We start from the raw sequence: 24,475 nt of genomic DNA on the forward strand, positions 1-24,475 counted from the left end.
GAGATATACTGTATATTATTTAGAAAATTTGGATATTTTGGTTGGCTCAGAGCAGACCACACGCACATGTACTAACACACACAAACTAACAAACACGCACAATCAAACACGCACTAACACACTCAGGCACATAGATTTGTTTTGTACACCACAGCATGACATGTTACCATCAATTGATGCAGTAGTTCCTTTGCCAGTGAAGAAGCTCTATCCTAGCACCTTCCTAATACTCTATATCCTTCACATCGCAGCTATGTCCGCCCAAGGCCTGCTATACAGATCCAGATCTATGACATGCACTGAGCAGCAATACACCCAAATAAGAGAAAGTACTACAAAAATCAAAGCGGTCGTCATGACAATGGCCTACCCGGGCGGGCTGGAGACAGATTCATTCCACCAATCGATGGATGGTTCTATTGTATCTGTGCATGTGCAGAATCCTGCGGTCTGGAACTAGCGGATGTGTGCCAATGTCTATAGACCTAGAAGAGCCAGTGTCCCACATACAGACCCCTCTTTCCACTTTCAGCATCAGGCCAGACCGACCGACAGAGCAGGACAGCCATAGGATACCACATGCCCAGCTAAGAAGGGGAGAAGAGAGAGACAGAGAAGGGGATATAGAGGAGAAAAAGAAGAAGAGGAAAATAGACAAAGAGAGGGAGGTCGAGAGATTGAGAGGAGAAAGGGAGACAAGTGAGACAGAAGAAAAGTACTTTCTGTAAGAGTAGAGGAAAAGAAGGAGAGATGCCTGCTGCCCTTCTCAGACCCAGAGTGCCCCTGGCCCAGACCAACCTGATCAGCACGCTGCTGTTGTCTCTCTGTCTCCACACCGGCTCTGTCACTGGAGGTAAGGCCACCCAACACCACCACTGTCTGTGCTGTATTTTTTTATTGTGGCACAGCATCAGTGAGATGCAATACTATAGGTTGTTATCAATAAAATGTCACTATAAGGTGCAGAGCGTTCGATTTGCCTGCTGGGGGGCAGGGAAACCCTAAGCTCCGCTAAAACCATTGATGGTGCCGTTTTCAAGGGATTGTTAAATACATGTTAACTATTTACTTTAGTATCGTCACATCATAATTAAAGAGCGTAGTCAGAACTACAAATGTCTGACTATTCCATGTAAAAACAATTGTGCACATTTAGCTCCATCGTCCGAGTTATACAGAAAGTAACTCCATGTGTTTAATGATCAGTAAACATCAATTGATCATGTAATTTCAGATACGTGAGGGTAGCCACACAATATCTCTCAATATTGGCCACCATTAATTGGATATTTAAATGTTATAAAATAAAGTTTAACTATACCTGACAAGAATGAGTGGGTTAGGTCATTTTACATCCTTTGTGGGCTCTGCCTGTCAAGCATCAGAAGGGCACATTTGCCAATAATCTTTACTTTGCAAGCTACCAGTAGAAACTTTGTACAGTTGGCTAAACATATATTAAGTAGACCTAATGCACTTTTTTCACTGACCAATTTAGGCCTACCTAGCGGCATTAGCTAACATCCCTTTTTCAACATTGTTTTTAAGAGTTTTTCAAGATTGCTGCTGACAGACATGATTGGCTACATTGATTTATTGACCACGTCAAACTGGCTAGCTAACAAATATTGTTTGATTTGCTTGCCGTCTATAGTGATGATGACAGTAGTCCGACAGACAACTTTACCAGGGCTTGCCAATGTCAAGCTCTTTCCAAAAGCCCAATTTCTGATGAAGCAAGTTAAATAACATGCCAAATGAATAGGCTACCCTCACGTATCTGAAATTACATGATCAACTGATGTTTACTGGTCATTAAAAGCATGCAGTTACTTTCTGTATAACTCTGATGATAGATATAAACAGTTACTTTCTGTATAACTCTGATGATAGAGCTAAACAGTTACTTTCTGTATAACTCTGATGATAGAGATAAACAGTTACTTTCTGTATAACTCTGATGATAGAGCTAAACAGTTACTTTCTGTATAATTCTGATGACAGAGATAAACAGTTACTTGCTGTATAACTCTGATGATATAGATAAACAGTTACTTGTTGTATAACTCTGATGATAGAGATAAACAGTTACTTGCTGTATAACTCTGATGATATAGATAAACAGTTACTTGCTTTATAACTCGGATGATAGAGCTAAATGTGGAATAATTGGAAATGTGTAGACTATGCTCTTCATGAGGTGATGATATTAAAACCAAATAGGTATAGCTAACATTTATTTAACAATCCCTTGAAAACTGCATGTAGCTAGTTGTCAATGTTTTAGCGAAGCTGCCCCCCAGCAGCCAAATCAAACACTCCGTACCGTAATGTGATGTTTTATTGATAAAGACCAATAATCTTCTGTTCCCTATCCATGGATTTAGTCCACTGTGCCACCAGAATAATATTCTTAAAACGTTCTTTGAACATTACTAATGTTTTCTTGTGGTTTTTATGTAACGTCTTCTTGAAGTTCTGAGTACATGACTTTAAATAGAACCATGAGGAAACCTGCAGAAAATGTTATGCCGAAGTACTGAAATACCCACGGAAGAACGTTGTTTCTTAGGCGCTAGCTGGGTATCCTGCACAATTCCCAGAAAGTTATGGGAAAGTTGTATGCAAAATAACCATAGGACCACGCACTCACCAAGTTCTAAGAAACATATGCTATGCTATACACACTTGACCTACTCCAATTATCCTACCGCTCCAACAGATCCACAGAAGATGCCATTTCCATCACTATTCACACAGCCATAACACATCTATGTGAGAATGCTGTTCATTGAATACAGTTCAGCATTCAACACTATTGTTCCCTCCAAGCTTGACACAAAGCTCAGAGCCCTGGTTCTGGAGACCACCATCTGCAACCGGATTCTGGACTTCCTGATGGGCAGACCACAACAACCCCTCCTCCACACTGACTCTTAACACAGGGGCACCCCAGGGGTGTGTCCTCAGCCCTCTGCTGTACTCCCTATTCACCCACGACTGCATTGTTTGCATGACACCAACTCTATCATCACATTTGCTGCTGACATCATGCTTGTTGGCCTGATAACCTATAGTCAGCCTATAGGGAGGAGGTAAGTGAACTGGCATTGTGGTGCCAGTGTAACAGTATTGTTTCCATCCCTCTCCTCGCCCCTACCTGGGCTTGAACCAGGAGCCCTCTGCACACATCAACAACTGACACCCACAAAGCATTGTTACCCATCGCTCCACAAAAGCTGCAGCCCTTGCAGAGCAAGGGAAACAACTACTTCAAGGTCTCAGAGCGAGTGACGTCACCAATTGAAAGGCTATTAGCGCACACCCCGCTATCTAGCTAGCCATTTCCCACCAGTTACACTCACCACCCTTTTGACCTCCTCCTTTTCTGCAGCAACCAGTAATCCACGTCAACAGCATCAATGTAACAGTTTTGCTTCCGTCCCTCTCTTCGCCCCTACCTGGGCTCAAACCAGGGACCCTCTGCACACATCAACAACTGCCTCCCACGAAGCATCGTTGCCTATCGTTCCACAAAAGCAGAGCAAGGGAAACAACTACTTCATGAGGTCTGATTGAAACTGTCTCTGAGCCTGTTGGTATTTACAAGCCATCAGCGTGCTTAACACTTGAATTGGACTGACCACCTGCACTGACTCTCTGCACCTTAGCACACATGCACTAACTCAAGCACACACTGATATACACTCATCCACACACACACACATACATTCATGCTACACACACATCACAACTGCAGCTACCAGGCTCTTATTACGATTGCTAAATAATGCACCATTTCAACACTTGCCCCCAATTTTCCAATTCCCCCTTCCCCGAAACAAGTGTAAATATTGTACTATAAAATGTTTAATCTATTCTACTGAGCCATTTACTTTATGTTTGTATTCTTATCTTATCTTATTTCTTATTGTTGTTGCATTGTCCAGAAGGAACCTGCAAGTAAGCATTTCGGTGGGCGGTGTATACCATGTGTATCCTGTACATACGAGTAATAAAACTTGAATGTCAGTGACTGACATAACAAGAGAAAAACTGCTGATGCACAACCAAATTTCGAAATTGCACCTTGTGGATTGTACCATTCTAACTATCAACAATAAGTTGAGACCCCGACTGAGTTTTGGGAAATTGATCCGCAGGCCTACTAATTGTTTTCAACAATTAGTGCAGTCTTATAGTAATTTACACTGTCATCCTCATGCCTGTGTGAATCAGTACTGGTTGAGATTTCTGGAAACATTAAGTTAAAGTGTAAATTTACACAAAGGTAACTGATGTTTCTTGTTCCCCTTTCTTCCGGAAAAGGAAGTTTGACCAACAGAAAAAGAGGAACTGCCTCTGACAAATTAATAAAAGCTAAAATAGATCTTCAATTCAAATAATATACAGTCTCTGAGTCCCATTTGAATCTGGTCAGGGCATGTATCACAGCCTACATTAGCAGCACATTAATCAAAGTTGAATTAAAACTGACCTACGATCACCCAGTGTGCACAGCTGTGATGATTGATCCCATGGATTGGGACTCTACCCCCTACTCCCAATAGTCATGGTGAAGGTTGAGGGGGCATAGATTGGGCTTTGTCCCGTTTCTTTATTTAACGACCATCCTTTCCCCATCCTTCTCTATCCATTGGTGAGGGTGCCCAGGCCATCTCCTGCGTCTATGCCCTTGCTAAAGGGCAAATACACCACTTTTCAACCTCATATTAATTATCTCCAGCATCATACCAGTGTCTGCATGTGAATACGGTAAATGTTTTGGTTTTGTAGAAACAAAAAGTTAAACCATAGAATGTCATTGCCCTTTAAAACCTAAAACTTCCTATTCTAGGCATAATGAAGGCTGATGAGACCCAGAATGGTGGCGGGGACACCATCAGCCACTCCCTGGCCCTGGTGCAGCATCTGGAGGCCCTGCTGGCTCAGGGGAATGGCAGTGATGTGGCCCTCAGGGTGCAGGTAGGAAACTAGCCTAGAGAGTTAAAGAGGCGGGCCGGAGGGTTACCGGTTTAAATCCTAGGTCTTACTGGGAAAAATCTGGTGGCTGACACTGTTCTTGAACCTCTCTGTGTATTTATGTATGTGTCTTGGGAGGATAAAGGAAAGAGACAAATCACAGTGTTTGTGACTTTTAAAAAAGTAATCTTCTCTTCCTCCTCCTCCTCTTCTTCCAGACAGTGGGAGCAGAGCAGGTAAAGGTGATCCAGGCCCACTCCCTGATGCTGTCCCTGCAGAGCCCTGTGTTCGAGGAACTGCTGCTCAGCCGTAACGGCACCACCCTGGTCCTCCTGGAGACCGCTGAGTGTGCTGCCGTCTTCGACAAGTTCATCAGGTAATAATAATAATAATAATAATAATAACAACAACTAGATGGTAATTGTACATGAAGTACAATTGATGGGACTTGCTTTAACACTTTAAACATATTTTTGTAGTAGTGGTAGAAGTTTAAAAAGTTATACTTTACTATTTAAAGCAAAGCAGTTCTAAAGTATGTATGGTTTTGAAAAACGTTATAGTAGTGATAGTGTCTGCAGTAGTAATTGTAGTGACTGGTTATAGTTGAAAAGGTAAGTAGATGATAAGTTAGAATAGCTTGAAAGGTTTAAGAGTTACTGTTGGTGAGTTATATTGTGCTAATTTATGCTAATGTCTATCGTTTTAGACAATAAACAATTAAAGAATTTGAAGTTAGGATTTCCTGAACATGTAAAAGTTGGTTTGCTGTATCTAGATTGAAAGGTTCAAGAGTTACTGTTGGTGAGTTGTATTATGCTAATTTCCATTGTTTTAGACAATGAACAATTTAAGAATTTGAAGTTAGGATAGCCTGAACATGTAAAAGTTGTTTTAGTGTCTCGAGTTTACTCTTGGTGGGTTATTTATGCAACTGTATATAGTTATAGTTGATAAATATCTTTCAAACACTTGAAGTTAGGATAGCCTGAATGTTTTAAAGTTGATTTTATAGCTTAATCTAGCCCTGCAGACAAAGAACCATATATGTGCATCATTCCAAATTTTCAGATAATCAATCATTTCTAATTGTTTTTGTTTGTGAACCACATCTGGAGTTTTGCAGCTAAAATGTATATGAAGCACACTTAACTATTCCTACTAGTATTGGTATTTTTTAGTTACACAACACACACATTCTCCAGGTTTGCAACATTGTATCATTACTGACTGACCAGGACCTCAGTCCCTGTGTCTGTCAATCAACACATTACACCAAGAGCCTTGACAGTTTTGATGATGGTCTCATTAGGGCGCCATCCCACTCTTGACAGTCACAAAGACCTGCGTTCATGTCAGGCACTAATATCTCATTAAGGTACAAAAATAAACTGATGCCTGTATAATTCTACATGTCCCTAACAAGCCTAGCATAAATAATATTATAATAATATGAACGAAAAATAAGCTAAAACAAAGTAGCGTCTATACAGGTCCATTAACCCAAAACGAACAGTAACAATGATGATAGACAATCTGCTTGAATATCCTTGTCTAGCTTACACTACTTGAGTAATGGTCATACACTCTCTCTTTAGACCAGCAGCTGCAGGATTGCAACTTCTGTTGGTGTATCATCTGCTTCACGTTCATTGAGTGTACAATAATATACCTATTCAGTCACTCCAAGCCTGAGAGAATCCAAGCTTGCTCCTTCTCGTATGGGACTGTGTAGAATCCGCTGCAACCTGCGCTCCTCCGTCAACTTTACACAATCAATTCTGCACGAAACATTATAGCCACACACTCGCCCTTATGCAGGAATCAGTGTAATGTTACCGAATCATCAGGTGGATAGATAGATGTAAATGATACGTTCTCCGGACTAATCTAGCAACCACTTTCTTAATGTATTGCCTATTAACTGATATGTTTCGCTGCAGCTAGTTAAACAGAACTAAATAACGTCGTTAGCCAGCTAGCAAGCTAGCTTGGTTGATATATGGTTCTTTCACATGCCTCTTTTGGACAAGTTTTCCCAGTTTTTTTTTGCCCCTTATGATTAATATAGGGTTTCCCCGAAGGCCTCAATGTCTTTCATTGCCTGTCCTTTCATTCCTTTAGTTTGGTTTTTCCGACATTTTGGCTATTTTCATCGGCAGCAGAAAATGAAAGCGCTTGTCCGCCAATTCTTAGTTGTGGACATAACAGTTTTTTTTTTTTTTTTTTACCGCGTGAGCCTATTTTGATACATACAATACAGTCATAGTTATGGTCAGTAGACTAGTCATGGTTAGTAGTTGTGGTTATGGTTAGTAGTTGTGGTCAGTATCTGTATGGTTCAGTTGCTAGGCAACTGTAGCCTTGTCAACACTTCTCCCTTATACTGTAGCTAATTAATTTTTATTTTACCTTTATTTAACTAGGCAAGTCAGTTAAGAACAAATTCTTATTTTCAATGACGGCCTAGGAACCACTGGTTAGCTTCTGTATGGTTCAGTTGCTAGGCAACTGTAGCCTTGTCAACACTTCTCCCTTATACTGTAGCTAATTAATTTTTATTTTACCTTTATTTAACTAGGCAAGTCAGTTAAGAACAAATTCTTATTTTCAATGACGGCCTAGGAACCACTGGTTAGCTTCCTGTTCAGGGGCAGAACGACAGGTTTGTACCTTCCGGTTACTAGTCCAACGCTCTAACCGCTAGGCTACCCTGCCGCCCATGCTAAAATGCAGTTTGTTTGTGCTAAAACTAAATAAATACTGCACATAGACCCACAAAACGTATTTGCTAGATTCGTGACAGTGTTTATAGACAAAGCAAGAAAAGTGAACTTCAACGCGATGTAGTTTATTGGAATTTGGAGATGTTATTGGTAAATAATTAATCTGCTAGCTTCTGACATGACTTGCTGCATCTAGAAAGAAAGCAGTTGATGGGTAACTTAAATAAAAAGCTATATCTACAGATTGATACAAGCTATTCCTAATATTTCTTCTGTTTTGAAAATCGGATAAGTAGATGAACATTTTATATGTTTTTGTCTGACTTGCTGGGGGAGTGGTCATAGCGGCAGTTGTTTGGAAAAAGTGTGGTAAATGCAGTTACTAAAACAGCTGAACCGTTAGTTCCGTAGTGAATATTTTTGTTCCGTAAACAGATATGAATAGCAGAGAAGTAGACGAAGATGTCATACCCTCTAACTTTTTGTCTAACTTGTTGGGGCAGTGGTCAAAGTGGCAGCTGTCTGCAAAAAAAAAATCTGAAAATGTTGATGTGGTTACTAAATCAGCTGTAATTTTTTATCAAATCAAATTTATTTATATAGCCCTTCGTACATCAGCTGATATCTCAAAGTGCTGTACAGAAACCCAGCCTAAAACCCCAAACAGCAAGCAATGCAGGTGTAGAAGCACGGTGGCTAGGAAAAACTCCCTAGAAAGAGGAACTAGAGAGGAACCAGGCTATGTGGGGTGGCCAGTCGTCTTCTGGCTGTGCCGGGTGGAGATTGTAACAGAACATGGCCAAGATGTTCAAATGTTCATAAATGACCAGCATGGTCAAATAATAATAATCACAGGCAGAACAGTTGAAACTGGAGCAGCAGCACGGCCAGGTGGACTGGGGACAGCAAGGAGTCATCATGTCAGGTAGTCCTGAGGCATGGTCCTAGGGCTCAGGTCCTCCGAGAGAAAGAAAGAGAGAATTAGAGAGAGCATACTTAAATTCACACAGGACACCGGATAGGACAGGATAAGTACTCCAGATATAACAAACTGACCCTAGCCCCCTGACACATAAACTACTGCAGCATAAATACTGGAGGCTGAGACAGGAGGGGTCAAGAGACACTGTGGCTCCATCCGAGGACACCCCCGGACAGGGCCAAACAGGAAGGATATAACCCCACCCACTTTGCCAAAGCACAGCCCCCACACCACCCTCCTAGGGATGGTATAAAAGAGCCCTAGTAGCCAGTGACTCAGCCCCTGTAATAGGGTTAGAGGCAGAGAATCCCAGTGGAAAGAGGGGAACCGGCCAGGCAGAGACAGCAAGGGCGGTTCGTTGCTCCAGAGCCTTTCCGTTCACCTTCACACTCCTGGGCCAGACTACACTCAATCATATGACCCACTGAAGAGATGAGTCTTCAGTAAGGACTTAAAGGTTGAGACCGAGTTTGCGTCTCTCACATGGGTAGGCAGACCATTCCATAAAAATGGAGCTCTATAGGAGAAAGCCCTGCCTCCAGCTGTTTGCTTAGAAATTCTAGGGACAATTAGGAGGCCTGCGTACGTGTAGAATCATTTTTAGGGTTCAAAACCCATATTTGAGTAACAGAGAAGTAGACCAAGATGTAAACGCTTTAACTTCTTCCCTAAGTTGTTGCAACATGGTCAAAGTAGCTGATTGGTGTCAAAAGTTGCATTATTGCATTTACAGTGAATGGAAGATGGAAGTGATGATGTCACGATGGGGCTTTTTAGAATCTTGAGGAAATCCCAAACAAGGAAATGGAGGACAATGTGTAATATTTTAAAAAGCATAAAAGTGATCAAAAGTTGTAAAGAAGCAACTCAAGTGCGATTGAAGCTGGGGCTTTGCTTTGCAAGCCCCACATTGATTCATTTGATTTATAAAGCATATTTCTCACATCAAAGGTGCTAAAGTGAGGGAGAGCATTGAGTGTGCTGCCTTCTAAGTTTGGGTGAAAAGGGAGACACTTGCATGCGCGCGTACACACACACACACACACACATACATACACAGTGTGTGTTGCCATATCAGGTTCTTCAGTTGAGGAGGGAGACTAGAGGAAGTAGCCTGGTTAACGATGTGGACCGCTGCCCTCCCCACTAGAGGAAGTAGGTAATAAGTCAGAGGGAATTATACAATGAGGAATTCCCCTCCTGACAAGCATTACACACCAAGGTTTAGGGTTAATTGAAAAAAAATTGGAGGAGAGGGAGTTTTTCTGTATATGTCACAAATGCTTTATATACAGTATTTATGAAAGTGTACAACAGTTCTGTATTTTCATATAGCTTGTGTGACATCTTGTGGGTGTACTAAGTAACTGCAGCCTCTTGACTAATTCAGCATGGTTGGTTGGTGTGAGAATACAGTACATCAATGAGTAGTAAAACCTAATGGTCAATGGAGGAGTCAGCACATCAATCATTGATCATAGTAGTGTTGTCACGATACCATCATTTTTGGCTTCGATACCGATACTAGGTTTAGTATCTCAATACTTAATACCATCACAATACTCATTACCAAAATGATACCCAAACTAGAAAACATTACCAACCACCAGACAAAGCACTGGGCTAGGCTGAAACACCTGCATTTTGGAGCTGCCATACTCAAGAATGCAAAAAAGAGACCAAATTTGTACATGTACATTAACTCAATGATTATTTATATTTTTACATTCTCAAACTGATATGTGACACGTATTAATAATACCAAAATAACATGCAAAACAAGGAAAAATTATATATTTACATAATAAACAGTACAAGTCAAAAGTTTGGGCACACAAACTTTGGGTTCAAGGGTCTTTGTCTATTTTTACTATTTTCTACATGGTATAATAATAGTGAAGACATCACAACTATGAAATAACACATATTGAATCATGTAAGCAAAAAAAGTGTTAAATGAATCAAAATACATGTTATATTTGGGATTCTTAAAATTAAACACCCTTTGCCTTGATGACAGCTTTGCACACACTTTGCATTCCCTCAACCAGATTCACCTGGAATGCTTTTCCAACAGTCTTGAAGGAGTTCCCACATATGCTGAGCGCTTGTTGGATGCTTTTACTTCACTCTGCGGTCCAACTCATCCCAAACCATCTCAATTGGGTTGAGGTCGGGTGATTGTGAAGGCCAGGTTATCTGATGCAGCTCTCCATCACTCTCCTTCTTGGTCAAATATCCCTTACACAGCCTGGAGATGTGTTGCATCATTGTCTTGTTGAAAAACAAATGATAGTCCCACTAAGTGCAAACCAGATTTGATGGCGTATCGCTGCAGAATGATGTGGTTGCCATTCTGGTTAAGTATGCCTTGAATTCTAAATAATGCGGAGATAATCCTTTCACCTACTCTGCGTCTCACAAAGACCTCACAAAGACCAAAAATCTCAAATATTGACTCATCAGAGTCCACCGATTTCCACTGGTCCAATGTTCATTGCTCGTGTTTCTTGGCCCAAGCAAGTCTCTTCTTCTTATTGGTGTCCTTTAGTAGGGATTTCTTTGCAGCAATTAGACCTTGAAGGCCTGATTCACACAATCTCCTTTGAACAGTTGATGTTGAGATATGTTTGTTACTTGAACAATGTGAAGCATTTATTTAGGCTGCCACTTCTGAGGCTGGTAACTAATGAACTTATCCTCTGCAGCAGAGGTTATATTGGGTCGTCCTTTCCTGTGGCAGTCCTCATGAGCCAGTTTCATCATAGCGCTTGATGGTTTTTGCGACTGCACTTGAAGAAACTTTCAAAGTTCTTCAAATCATCTGGATTGACTGATCTTCATGTCTTAAAGTAATGATGGACTGTCGTTTCTCTTTGCTTATTTGAGCTGTTCTTGCCATAATATGGACTTGTTCTTTTTAGAAAATAGGGCTATCGTCTGTATACCACCCCTACCATGTCACAACACAACTGATTGGCTCAAACGCATTAAGAGGAAAGAAATTCCACAAATTAACTTTTAAAAGGCACGCCTGTTAATTGAAATTCTTTCCATGTGACTACTTCATGAAGTGGCAACTGAGTGGGACGGCGGTCTAAGGCACTGCATATCAATGCTAGAGGCGTCACTACAGACCCTGGTTCAATTCCAAACTTTAGGAGTATGCTTGGGGTCATTGTCCATTTGGAAGAGCCATTTGCGACCAAGATTTAACTTCCTGAGATGTTGCTTCAATATATCCACATAATTTTCCTGCCTCATGATGCCATCTATTTTGTGAAGTGCACCAGTCCCTCCTGCAGCAAAGCACCCCCACAACATGATGCTGCCTGCCCCGTGCTTCACGGTTGGGATGGTGTTCTCGGCTTGAATGTTCTATTTTTGTTTCATCAGACCAGAGGACATTTCTCCAAAAAGTATGATCTTTGTCCCCATGTGCAGTTGCAAACTGTAGTCTGGCTTTTTTATGGTGGTTTTGGAGCAGTGGCTTCTTCCCTACTGAGCGGCCTTTGAGGTTAAGTTGATATAGGACTCGTTTTACTGTGGATATAGATACTTTTGTACCTGTTTCCTCCAGCATCTTCACAAGGTCCTTTGCTGTTGTTCTGGGATTGATTTGCACTTTTCGCACCAAAGTACGTTAATCTCTAGGAGACAGAACGCATCTCCTTCCTGAGCAGTATGATGGCTGTGTGGTCCCATGGTGTTTATACTTGCTACTATTGTTTGTACAGATGAACGTGGTACCTTCAGGCATTTGGAAATTGCTCCCAAGGATGAACCAGACTTGTGGAGATCTACAATTGTTTTCTGAGGTCTTGGCTGATTTCTTTTGATTTTCCCATGATGTCAAGCAAAGGCAGCCCTTGAAGTACATCCACAGGTACACCTCCAATTAACTCAAATGATGTCAATTAGCCTATCAGAAGCTTCTAAAGCCATGACATCATTTTCTGCAAGCTGTTTAAAGGCACAGTCAACTTAGTGTATGTCAACTTCTGACCCACTGGAATTGTGATACAGTGAAATAATCTGTCTGTAAACAAGTGTTGGAAAAATGACTTGTGTCATGCACATGATTCCATATGTGTTATTTCATAGTTGTGATGTTCACGTTATCATTCAACAATGTAGAACATTTAAAAAAAGAAAGAAAAAACCATTAATTAGTAGGTGTGTCCAATCTTTTGATAGGTTTTTAGCTAAACAGTTGAGGCTCAAAACCTTCCTTGAATGACCAGTCGCCACTGCTGCCAGGCCATTGCAGGATATCTTGGTTGACTCATCTTCCCCGGCTTTGTAAAGACTACAACCTGACAGGAGCCAAACTTCCTTGTTCCCACCCTCGAAGGCAGTCTTTTGAAAATTGGGGCGGAACTAGTTTACAGGTGCGATGTTACTGCGATGTCACTGACTATCCTCAAAGATTGCTAAATAATTATTATGAATCTGATGATTCCTCCTTCCAAGAAGAGCTGGACGTCGAAATGTTAATGTAATGGCCGCCGTCGGTGGAAGAAGGTGAGGACCAAGGTGCAGGGTGGTAAGTGTTCATGATTTTTAATATAATCAAAACTGAACACTAAACAAAATAACAACTAGGAAGAACGAACAAACGAAACAGTCCTGTCTAGTGATGACACACAAAACAGAAAATAAACACCCACGAAACACAGGTGGAAAAAGGCTACCTAAGTATGATTCTCAATCAGAGACAACTAACGACACCTGCCTCTGATTGAGAACCATACCAGGCCAAACTCAAAAACCAACCTAGAAAAACAGACTGCCCACCCCAACTCACGCCCTGACCATACTAAAACAAAGACAAAACAAAGGAACTAAGGTCAGAACGTGACAGTTAAATGTTATTTTTAAATAGGAACATACAGCCCTATTTATTTCTAATGAAATCAAAGCTTATTTGTCACGTGTGCCGAATACAACAAGTGTAGACGTTACAGTGAAATGCTTACTTACAAGCCCTAACCAACTGTGCAATTTTTAAGAAAAAATAAGTATTAGGTAAACAATAGATAAGTAAAGAAATAAAAAAAAACTGTAAAATTACAGTGAAAATAACAGTAGCGAGGCTATATACAGGTGGTACTGGTACAGAGTCAATGTGCTGGGGAACCGGTTACTCAGGCTCAGTGCAAATAGTCCGGATATCCATTTGATTACCTGGTCAGAGCAAATTAACTGTGTTGAATACAAGCAATGTTTACTTATTTCCTATAGTGACACACTAATGGACTGTTTTATTAAAACATGTTGACTGTATTTAGTCACTTGTCAGTACACTTGTATTTTTTTTTATAGAAAACACCATTATATACACTGCATTCGAAAAGTATACTTTTTCCACATTTTATTACGTTAAAATTAAAACATTTTACTCATCAATTTACACACTCTACGCCATAATGACAAATCGAAAACAGGTTTCTAGAAATGTTTGCAAATTTCTAAGTAATAAAAACTAAAATACCTTGTTTACATAAGTATTCAGACCCTTTGCTATGAGACTCGAAATTGAGCTCGGGTGCTTCCTGTTCCCATTGATTATTCTTGAAAAGAATTTGATTGGAGTCCACCTTAAAACATTTCTGCAGCATTGAAGGTCCCCAATAACATAGTGGCTGTTACGTCCATTGTTGGAATGAGACCAAAGCGCAGTGTGGAAAGTGTACATCTTCTTTATTTAAAATAAACACTAAAAAACAACAAAAGATAAACAAACGTAAAGTTCTGCAGGGCTATACAGCTACTGTGCAAAAACAAGATCCCACAAACTCAGGTTGAAAATGGGGGGATGGAAGAATCTTCCAGAAGGACAACCTTCTCTGCAGCACTCAATCAATCAGGCCTTTATGGTGGAGTGGCAGACGGAAGCCACTCTTATAGTAAAAGGCACATGACAGCCCACTTGGAGATTTCCAAAAGTCACCCAAAGGACTTTCAGACCCTGAGAAACAAGATTCTCTGGTCTGATTAAACTAAAGTTGAACCCTTTGGCCTGAATGCCAAGTGTCACGTCTGGAGGAAACCTGGCACCATCCCTACGGTGAAGCATGGTGGTGGCAGCATCATGCTGTGGGGATGTTTTTCAGAGGCAGGGACTGCGAGACTAGTCAGGATCGAGGGAAAGATGAACGAAGCAAAGTACAGAAAGATAATTGGTGAAAACCTACTCCAGAGTGCACAGGACCTTAGAAGGGGGGGATTCATCTTCCAACAGGACAATGACCCTAAACACACAGCTAAGACAACGCAGGAGTGGCTTTGGAACAAGTCTCTGAATGTCTTTGAGTGAACCCGATCGAACATCTCTGGAGAGACCTGAAAATAGCTGTGCAGCAACGCTCCCCATCCATCCTGACAGAGCTTGAGAGGATCTGTAAAGAAGAATGGAGAAACTCCCCAAATACAGGTATGCCAAGCTTGTAGCATCATAACCAAGAAGACTTGAGGCTATAATCGCTGCCAAAGGTGCTTCAACAAAGTACTGAGTAAAGGGTCTGAATACTTATGTAAATGTAATATTTCCGTATTTAATACTAATTAAATAACAATAATTAAATAATTTAATGTTCATTTCTCTACCATAACCTGCCTCCAACCACGCCAGCCCAGTACCTACACATCCAACTTCTTCACCTAAGGGATCATCTGAGAACAGCCACCCAGACAGCTGATGAAACTGTGGGTTTGCACAACGAAGAATTTCTGCACAAACGGTCAGAAACCGTCTCAGGGAAGCTCATCTGTGTGCTCGTCGTCCTCAACAGGGTCTTGACCTGACTGCAGTTCGGTGTCATAACCGACTTCAGTGGCAAATGCTCACCTTCGATTGCCATTGTTGGAGAAATGTGCTCATCTGTACCAGGCAGATGACTGACAGCGTGTATGGCATCATGGGGGCAAGAGGTTTGCTGATGTCAACGTTATAAACAGTGCCCAATGGAGGCAGAGGGGTTATAGTATTGGTAGGCATAAGCTACGGACAATTAACACAAATGCATTTTATCGATTGCAATTTGAATGCACAGAGATACCGTGAAGAGAACCTGAGGCCCATTGTCGTGCCATTCATCCACCGCCATCACCTCATGTTTCAGCATGATAATGCACAGCCCCATGTCCCAAGGATCTGTACACAATTCCCTGAAGCTGAAAATGCCCCAGTTCTTCCATGCCTGCATACTCAACAGACATGTCACTCATTGAGCATGTTTAGGATGCTGTGGATCGACAGCGTGTTCCAGTTTCTGCCAATATCCAACAACTTCGCACCGACATTGAAGAGGACTGGGACAACATGCCACAGGCCCCAATCAACAGCCTGATCAACTCTATGCAAAGGAGATGTGTTGCGCTGCATGAGGCAAATGGTGATCACACCAGATACTGACTGGTTTTCTGATCCACACCCCTACCTCTTTTTACAGTATCTGTGACCAACAAATGCATATCTGTATTCCCAGTCATGTGAAATCCATAGATTATGAATTTATTTCAATTGACTGAAATCTTAGAAATTGTTGCATGTTGGATTTATATTTTTGTTCAGTGGATATTATACTATAACGCCAGTCTAACCAAATATGGATGTTATGTTGGTTGAATGTTCCAGGCAGGTTCCAGAATGTTCTTCAACTGGTGAACCTCTTCTTGTGTTCGGTAATTGCAGCTGGTTTAGCCGGCTTTGGCGCTGTGGCGATGTTGGCAGGGATGTTGAGTTTCGGGGGCTGTGACTCTGGCTCCTTGTAGACAACCGTCTGGTCCTTTCTGCACTCCACAGCCAGGTGGACAAGCCTGTTGTCCACATTCTTCACCATCTTCTGCTTCAACCGCTTGCAAAATATTTGTTTGTACTGCAAGTCTCCTGGAAAGTCATGAAGACTGATCATGAGGATACAATAAACCATGTTAGTCTGTAAACAAAAAAGGGTACAGTAGACTGGTATGCGTTTTGTTACACTCAATGAGTCAATGATGGAGCATTGAGATCGGCTTTTAGCAAAGATGTGAAAAGTTTGAGGGGTGATTGACTTGTAGAGTCTAGTTGTGTATTATTGTATATGAGCACCTACAGTTGTGCTGTTGAGTAGACAAGCACTGCCAACAATATAGTGAATAGGCTAGAAGAGTATACTAACAACCCCTCTCCCCCATGCCAACGAACTGACTGCAAAGGTGTGAAAAGGTTGAGAAATACTCTTCTGGTAGACAGTTTAGTGTATTGGTGATTTTTTTCTTCTTTGTATCAATAGATCATGCATATTAACCTTCACACACAATACCCACCACCCAACAGACACCATTCAGTCGCCCACACCATCCCCTCCTTACTAATACCTAATTTTCTCAAATGTAGACTTCGCCTGAACAATCAACTAAGCCTCCATAATACAGAGAAAACTACAGTAGAAGTTGTAGCCTACTTGTAAACACAGCAACTATGACAACAAGACACGGACCATGTTTATGTCTAGCTCCAGTATATTTATTTGCTCATCATGGAGTCATTGAAAGATTTAGTAGATTTTAGTAAGATTTTATAAGGTGACACACTATTTCCTGGTGCTGAGCTTGATGTTGAGGCCGCTGCAGATATTCTTGGGATCAGACTCTAAATATAACACATATACTCACATTAGCCTCTACAGTAGTTATTTAACAAGCTAGCGCTTAGTTAACGTAACCTAACGAAGCTAATGTTAGCTTGCAAAGTTACAAATCACATCACACAGATAGCAGCTTGCTAATTACATTGATATGCTTCGGAATGTCTAGCCAGCGTATTATGAAAGCTAGCTAGATAGATTTTAGTTTAGATAAATAAACAAATGTAGTTCGCTAGCTATGACGTGACCATGAGTTGAGACTTCAGTTCCTTTTCAAAATCCTCTGGCTGAAAGTGCTGGCTTCAAACACAAGTAAAACTTTACATGTTTGCTTGATGATCAAAGACTGTGTATTTTACCTGTGTGTGTGTGTTAGAGGTACTGTTTCAGTTGTCAGTTCAGTTCAGTTATGATGTAGACTGCATCAAGTGCAAACGTAAACAGTATTTATCCCTAACCAAGTTACCTAGTTTCTGAGAGACTGACCTCTGACCCCCTGCTCTTCTTTCTCTCTATCCTTCTCTCCTAGTATTATGGAAGGATCTTCCTGTGTATCCCTATGGCTGTTTTCCTCTCCTTGGTTTTAACATAATATACTGAACAAAAATTTCAACTGGAAGAACTTGTCCCGATGGGTATTTTTTAAATCATTGATGAATGATTTTGAGACTGATTCCCTGACCTGTCAATGTTTTTAATTTGCTGTTTTTGATTTTGTTATACTCTTGTGAATTCTATGGTTTTTACTAGATTACTTGTAGTTTTTCATGTTGTTTGTCTGTAATTTTTGTAATGACTTGGTGCTGCCTATCTTGGCCAGGACGCTCTTGAAAAATAGATTTTAAATCTAAATGAGCCTTTCCTGGTTAAATAAAGGTTAAATAAAAAAAATAAAAAAAACGCAACATGCAACAATTTCAACAGATTTACTAAATTACACTTCATATATAAAGGAAAGCAGTCAATTGAAATACATTCATTAGGCCCTAATCTGTGCATTTCAAATGACTGGGCAGGGTCGCAGCCATGGATGGGCCTGGGTGGGTATAGGCCCACTCACTCAGAATTTGTTTTTCCTCACAAAAGGGCTTTATTAGAGACAGAAATACTCATCAGTTTCATTAGCTGTCCGGGTGGCTGGTCTCCGGATGTGGAGGTCCTGGGCTGGCGTGGTTAAACGTGATCTGCTGTTCTGAGGCCGGTTGGACATACTGCCAAATTCTCTACAACGACGTTGCAGACGTTGCAACAGCTCTGGTGGACATAGCTACAATCAACATGCCAAATGCATGCTCCCTAAAAACTTGAGATATCTGTGACATTGTGTTGTGTGACAAAACGGTACATTTTAGAGTAGCCTTTTATTGTCCCCAGAATAAAGTGCAGCTGTGTAATGATAATGCTGTTTAATCAGCTTCTTGATATGCCACACCTGTCAGGTGGATGGGTTATCTTGGCAAAGGAGAAATGCTCACTAACTGGGATGTAAACAAATGGGTGCAGAGCATTTGAGAGAAATAAGCTTTTTGTGCGTATGGAACATTTCTGGGATCTTTTATTTCAGCTCATGAAACATGAGACCAACACTTTACATGTTTACATTTTTGTTCAGTATACAGTATATTTGTTGTTCCATTGTGCAACTAAGAGATGTTGAATATCTATTAATCTCCCCCTTCTCACTCTCTCTATCCAGGTACCTGTATTGTGGAGAGATCTCCCTGTGTCTGGAGCAGGCCACCTCTCTACACAAGCTGGCCACTAAATACCGCGTCCAGGGCCTTCAGCAGGGGGTCACCCAGTACATGACCCAGAACCTGGCCAGCAACTCCCCTTCTGGACACGTGGTGGAATGGTACTGTACCGTTTATTTATTTAATGTTTATTTAACCAGGTCCCATTATTTAACCAAGTCCCATTGAGGTCAGAAGACGTCTTTCACAAGAGAGACCTGTATTTTCATTATGACATCCATATATTAGTCTTTACAATAAAGATTGCATTTATTAACAACTAGTTCAACTTGTAAAACATATACTTGACTTATTAATTGTTATCACTATTCCAGGTACAAGTACGTAAATGCATCAGTTGGTAACATGAAAGCATGGACTGGACTATTTGTTGACACCATTGCAGGTACTATTACCTAAGTGCATCGGTTGGTATCATGGAAATATGGTCTGGACTTTTTGTTGACAACATTGCAGGTACCAGTACGCCCTGCAGACTGGAGACATGGCCCTGCGGGACAGCTGTCTGCAGTACCTGTCCTGGAACCTGTCCTCTGTGCTGCAGAGTGGGGAGTGGACGCATGTCAGCAACGACCTGCTCATGACCCTGCTGCAGCGCTCAGACCTCATCCTGCAGGTACGCCTGATCCCAGATCTGTTTGAGAGTCATTCCTCACAAAACTCAGACAACAACAAATACCATAATTTGGGCGATTTTCACGAAATGTAATCCATTGAATAGTCCTTTCTTAATGCATATTTGAGAAATAATTAATGAAAGTCTGCATATTTATGACATTTTGGCCTTTCATCTGTAGATGAAAGCAAAGCAAAAATTACTGTCATATGAAGCTTTACTGCTTGCTCTGTTATGAGCAGGGGCCGTAATAGCAAAACGGGGTCGCATTTTCAAAACGCAGGCCAATAAAAAAATCTGCGTTTTAACCATTGAAAGTCAACAGTGTTATTTTTCTTCAATAGAGTGATCAGGGATGTGCAACTATAGTTTTCCTTTACACAAAATACATTAGTGCAACACATTCGGCAGAAAATAGATTAATTTTCATCAGATGACAACATAAGTGCAAAGCTAAATTAGCTTATGTAGTGGGCAGTAATTTTTTACATGTGCATATAAAGTTTATATTATATTATAAATATCTCACATCACACGACTCGTAATAAGAATAAGCAATTAACCTATTAAAATGTTTATCTGACTCCATAAAAATAATGAAAATATATCTGCAAGCTTTAGGCAATGAGTTGATGTAGACTAACAAGAATTGGTCTTGAGAATGGTCTACAGTACATTCAGAATGTATTCAGACCCCTTGACTTTTTCCGCATTTCAAATCAAATCAAATCAAATTTTATTTGTCACATACACATGGTTAGCAGATGTTAATGCGAGTGTAGCGAAATGCTTGTGCTTCTAGTTCCGACAATGCAGTAATAACAGTAACAATAGCAGTAATAACAGTAACAACATTTTGTTTCGTTACAGCCTTATTCTAAAATGTATTAAATTGTTGTTTTCCTCATTAATCTACCCAATAATTACAACAACAAAAAAGGTTTTTAGAAATGTTGGCAAATTTATATTAAAAAAAATCTGAGATAAATAAGTATTCTGTACTTTGTTGAATCACCTTTGGCAGTGATTACAGGCTCAAGTCTTCTTGAGTATGATGCTACAAGCTTGGCACACCTGTATTTGGGCAGTTTCTCCCATTCTTCTCTGCAGATCCTCTGAAGCACTGTCAGGTTGGATGGGGAGTGCGGCTATTTTCAAGTCTCTCCAGAGATGTTCAATTGGGTTCAAGTCTGGGCTCTGGCTGGGACACTTAAGGACATTCAGAGACTTGTCCCAAAGAAACTCCTGCGTTGTCTTGGCTATGTGCTTAGGGTTCTTGTCCTGTTGGAGCAGGTTTTCACCAAGGATCTCTCTGTTCTTTGCTCCATTCAACTTTCTCTTAATCCTGACTAGACTCCTAGTCCCTGCTGCTGAAAAACATCCCCACAGCATGATGCTGCCACCACCATGCTTCACCGTAGGGATGGTGGAAGGTTTCCTCCAGATGTGACGCTTGGCATTCAGGCCAAAGAGGTCAATCTTGGTTTCATCTTGTTTCTCATGGTCAGAGAGTCTTTAGGTCCAAGCGGGCTGTCATGTGCCTTTTACTGAGGAGTGGTTTCCGTCTGGCCACTCTACCATAAAGGCCTGATTGGTAGAGTGCTACAGAGATGGTTATCCTTCTGGAAGATTCTCCCATCTCCACAGAGGAACTCTGGAGCTCTGTCAGAGTGACAATCAAGTTCTTGGTCACCTCCCTGACCAAGGCCCTTCTCCCCTGATTGCTCAGTTTGGCCGGGCGGCAAGCTCTAGGAGGAGTCTTGGTGGTTCCAAACTTCTTCCATTTAAGAATGATGGAGGCCACTGTGTTCTTGGGGACCTTCAATGCTGCAGACATTTTTTGGTACCCTTCCTCAGATCTGTTCCTCGAGACAATCCTGTCTCGGAGCTCTATGGACAATTCCTTCGACCTTATGGCTTGATTTTTGCTCTGACATGCACTGTCAACTGTGTGACCTTATATAGAGAGGTGTGTGCCTTTCCAAATCGTGTCCAATCAATTGAATTTACCACAGGTGGACTCCAATCTAGTTGTAGAAACATATCAAGGATGATCAATGGAAACAGGATGCACCTGAGCTCAATTTTGAGTCTCATAGCAAAGGGTCTGAATACTTTCCGATTATATTTGTGTCTAATATAATACTGTCTGCAAAATTAATTTCCCCGGCCTGTGGGAACAATAATGTTTTAAAAATGTGACTTTGAATTGCAGAGTGAAATGGAGCTCTTCGCGGCACTGGAGGCCTGGATCAACCAGAACGAACCGGATGCTCTAACGGCCGAGAACGCTCTGAGAGCCGTCCGTTATGCCATGATGCCCCCTCTGGAGCTCTTTCGCCTGCAGACCCAGTCTCCTGTTCTGGCCCGCTACCAGGAGTCGGTCCGGGACCTCCTCTATCAGTCCTACCAGTTCCACTCCTCCTCCCCCCTCCATATGGCCAAGTACTTTGACGTGAACTGCAGTCTCTTCATGCCCAGAAACTACCTCTCCCCTGCCTGGGGGAGTCCTTGGGTCATTAACAACCCCATGAGGGACGACCGCAGCACCAGCTTCCAGACGCAGCTGGGCCCCAGCGGCCATGATGCCAACAAGAGGGTGACCTGGAACTCCCTGTTCTCGCCCCGTTGGTTGCCCCTCAGCATGAGGCCAATGTACTCCGAACAAGGTTCCACACAGCCGACACGTGTTGACGGAGGCCGCCTGCGCATCATTATTACTCCCGCTACGTCGAGTGCAGAGTTTGCCGGGGTGAGCTTCCAGAAGACGGTGGTGGTGATGACGAGGAAGCAGGGAAAGATGGTGGTGAGACATGTTTATAATTTCCACCAGAGCACCGAGGAGACTGGTGACTTCCTGGTGGAAGCCGATCTGCACCGTAAGACATCTGAGTACTTGGTCGATGGTTCCCTCCATCTACACATCGTGGTGAAGCCGCTCTACCAGACCCTCATAGCTACAAAGAAATGACCACCTCCACTCTTTCTATGCGTCCCAATTCTCTATCCTTCTGCTCTGAGTGTGCACTTGTTCACTTTCCTTCAGGTCACTTGTTCACTTCCCTTCAGGTCACTTGTTCACTTCCCTTCATGCATGTGGAGGAGTGCATGAGTGCACATTTTGGGAGAAATCCCTCTCCGTACATGCAGTGGTATGGTGGACACCATGTAAGCCAAGCACTGCCCTCTTAAAGCATCACACTCATATCGCATAATACGCAATGTCAAGGGAGAACCAACCCACCCCATCATGTCTGCAGTGTATGGGATACATGGATAGTAGACGATATCTGTTTGATAGCTTTTAGAAACATTTTGAACAGTATTTATTCAAGATCAATATGTCTTTCAAACTTAGCTATGTTTTAAATACTATGTCTCTTGGTGATATTATACGCCAGGCATTTACCTCAAAGGGGTCTTTGCCATTCATCACATCTGACATGGTCACCCTGTCCAGGTGCTTATAGCCATTCTGTTTCTCATGTAGCATACCAAGGTCTACAAACCAAAGTACTAGAAATTGATAGTGAAATGGATTGAATCCATATAGCCAGTTTGTATAATAAATAACACTAAGTTTATCAAAAACATTTTTAGATTAGATTAATTGTCACTTATTTTGATTAATAATAGTAAATATTAGTTATCTTAGAAAATGTAAAAAATCATACAAAGTTTTTTAGGAGCTTTTATTATTCTCAAGCTGTTCACCAAGGTTCAGAAACAGAGTGTTTCCTCTTCATTGACATTACTGTTGAAGATATATGTTGCTTGTGGTACCATCCAATAAAGCGAAGTTCTTCCAGGGCATTTTCTGTGTTTCCAATATTTTAGAGTGATGTATTACAAATATAGCTTATGTCTTTGTTTATTGATTATGCCAGCATATGAGTGCATTCAAATGGGGAACTTCCAAGTTTCATTTAATGTAAATCATAATACACTTTAAATGAATATTGTGACGTATCGCTACGACCTCCGCCTAGCCATCAAACAGGCAAAAGGACAATATCGGAATCCTATTATACCTGCTCCGACGCTCGACACACGTGGCAGGGGCTACAGTGCATTACGGACTACAAATGAAGCCCTAGCCGTGACTTGCCCAACGATACCTCTCTACCAGACAAACCTAATGCCTTTTATGCACACTTCGACAAAGAACAACGAGGAGCCCTGCCTAAGGCTCCACGCTAATCCGTAGGACTCGGTGATCTCTCTCTCCGAGGCTAACATGAGTAAGGTTTTTAAACAGGTCAACACTTGTAAGGCCACAGGGCAAGACGATATTCCAGGGCGTGTCCTCAGGGCATGTGCAGACCAGCTGGTAGGCGTATTCAGATATGTTCAACCTCTCAATGTCCCAGTCTGTAATCCCCACATTTCAATCTAACTACCATCATTCCTATCCCCCAAAAAACTTCAAGCCATCCTGCCACAGTAACTACCACCCTCAAGCACTCACATCTGTAATAATGAAGGGCATTGAAAGGCTGGTCATTGCACACATCAAGTCTATCATGCCAGACACCCTGGACCCACTCCAACTTGCATACTACCCCAACAGAACCATAGATGCCACAATCTCAATTGCACTCCACTCTGCCCTCTCCCACCTTGAAAAGAGCAGTGCCTATGTGAGGATGCTGTTCATTGACTACTGCTCAGCGTTCAACACCATAGTGCGCTCTAAAGTCATCACCAGGCTGGTACTGAACACCCACCTCTGCAACTTGATCCTGGACTTCCTGACGGGTTGACACCAGGTATTTGTATTT

At 41.6% G+C, this 24,475-nt stretch overlaps 1 protein-coding gene across 1 annotated transcript; it reads left to right on the plus strand.

The window, feature by feature from the left end:
* Positions 1 to 551: 551 nt before the first annotated feature.
* Positions 552 to 23,188, plus strand: LOC139381713 (BTB (POZ) domain containing 17a). The gene is made up of 6 exons (XM_071125440.1): positions 552 to 853; positions 4,859 to 4,986; positions 5,202 to 5,359; positions 19,021 to 19,179; positions 19,535 to 19,694; positions 21,910 to 23,188. Exons 1-6 carry the CDS (start codon positions 751 to 753, stop codon positions 22,663 to 22,665), a joined length of 1,464 nt encoding a protein of 487 aa, XP_070981541.1. The 5' UTR covers positions 552 to 750; the 3' UTR covers positions 22,666 to 23,188.
* The last annotated feature ends 1,287 nt before the right edge of the window (positions 23,189 to 24,475 follow it).

Source organism: Oncorhynchus clarkii, chromosome 23, assembly GCF_045791955.1.
Source record: "Oncorhynchus clarkii lewisi isolate Uvic-CL-2024 chromosome 23, UVic_Ocla_1.0, whole genome shotgun sequence".
In the NCBI taxonomy this organism is placed as follows: Eukaryota; Metazoa; Chordata; class Actinopteri; order Salmoniformes; family Salmonidae; genus Oncorhynchus; species Oncorhynchus clarkii.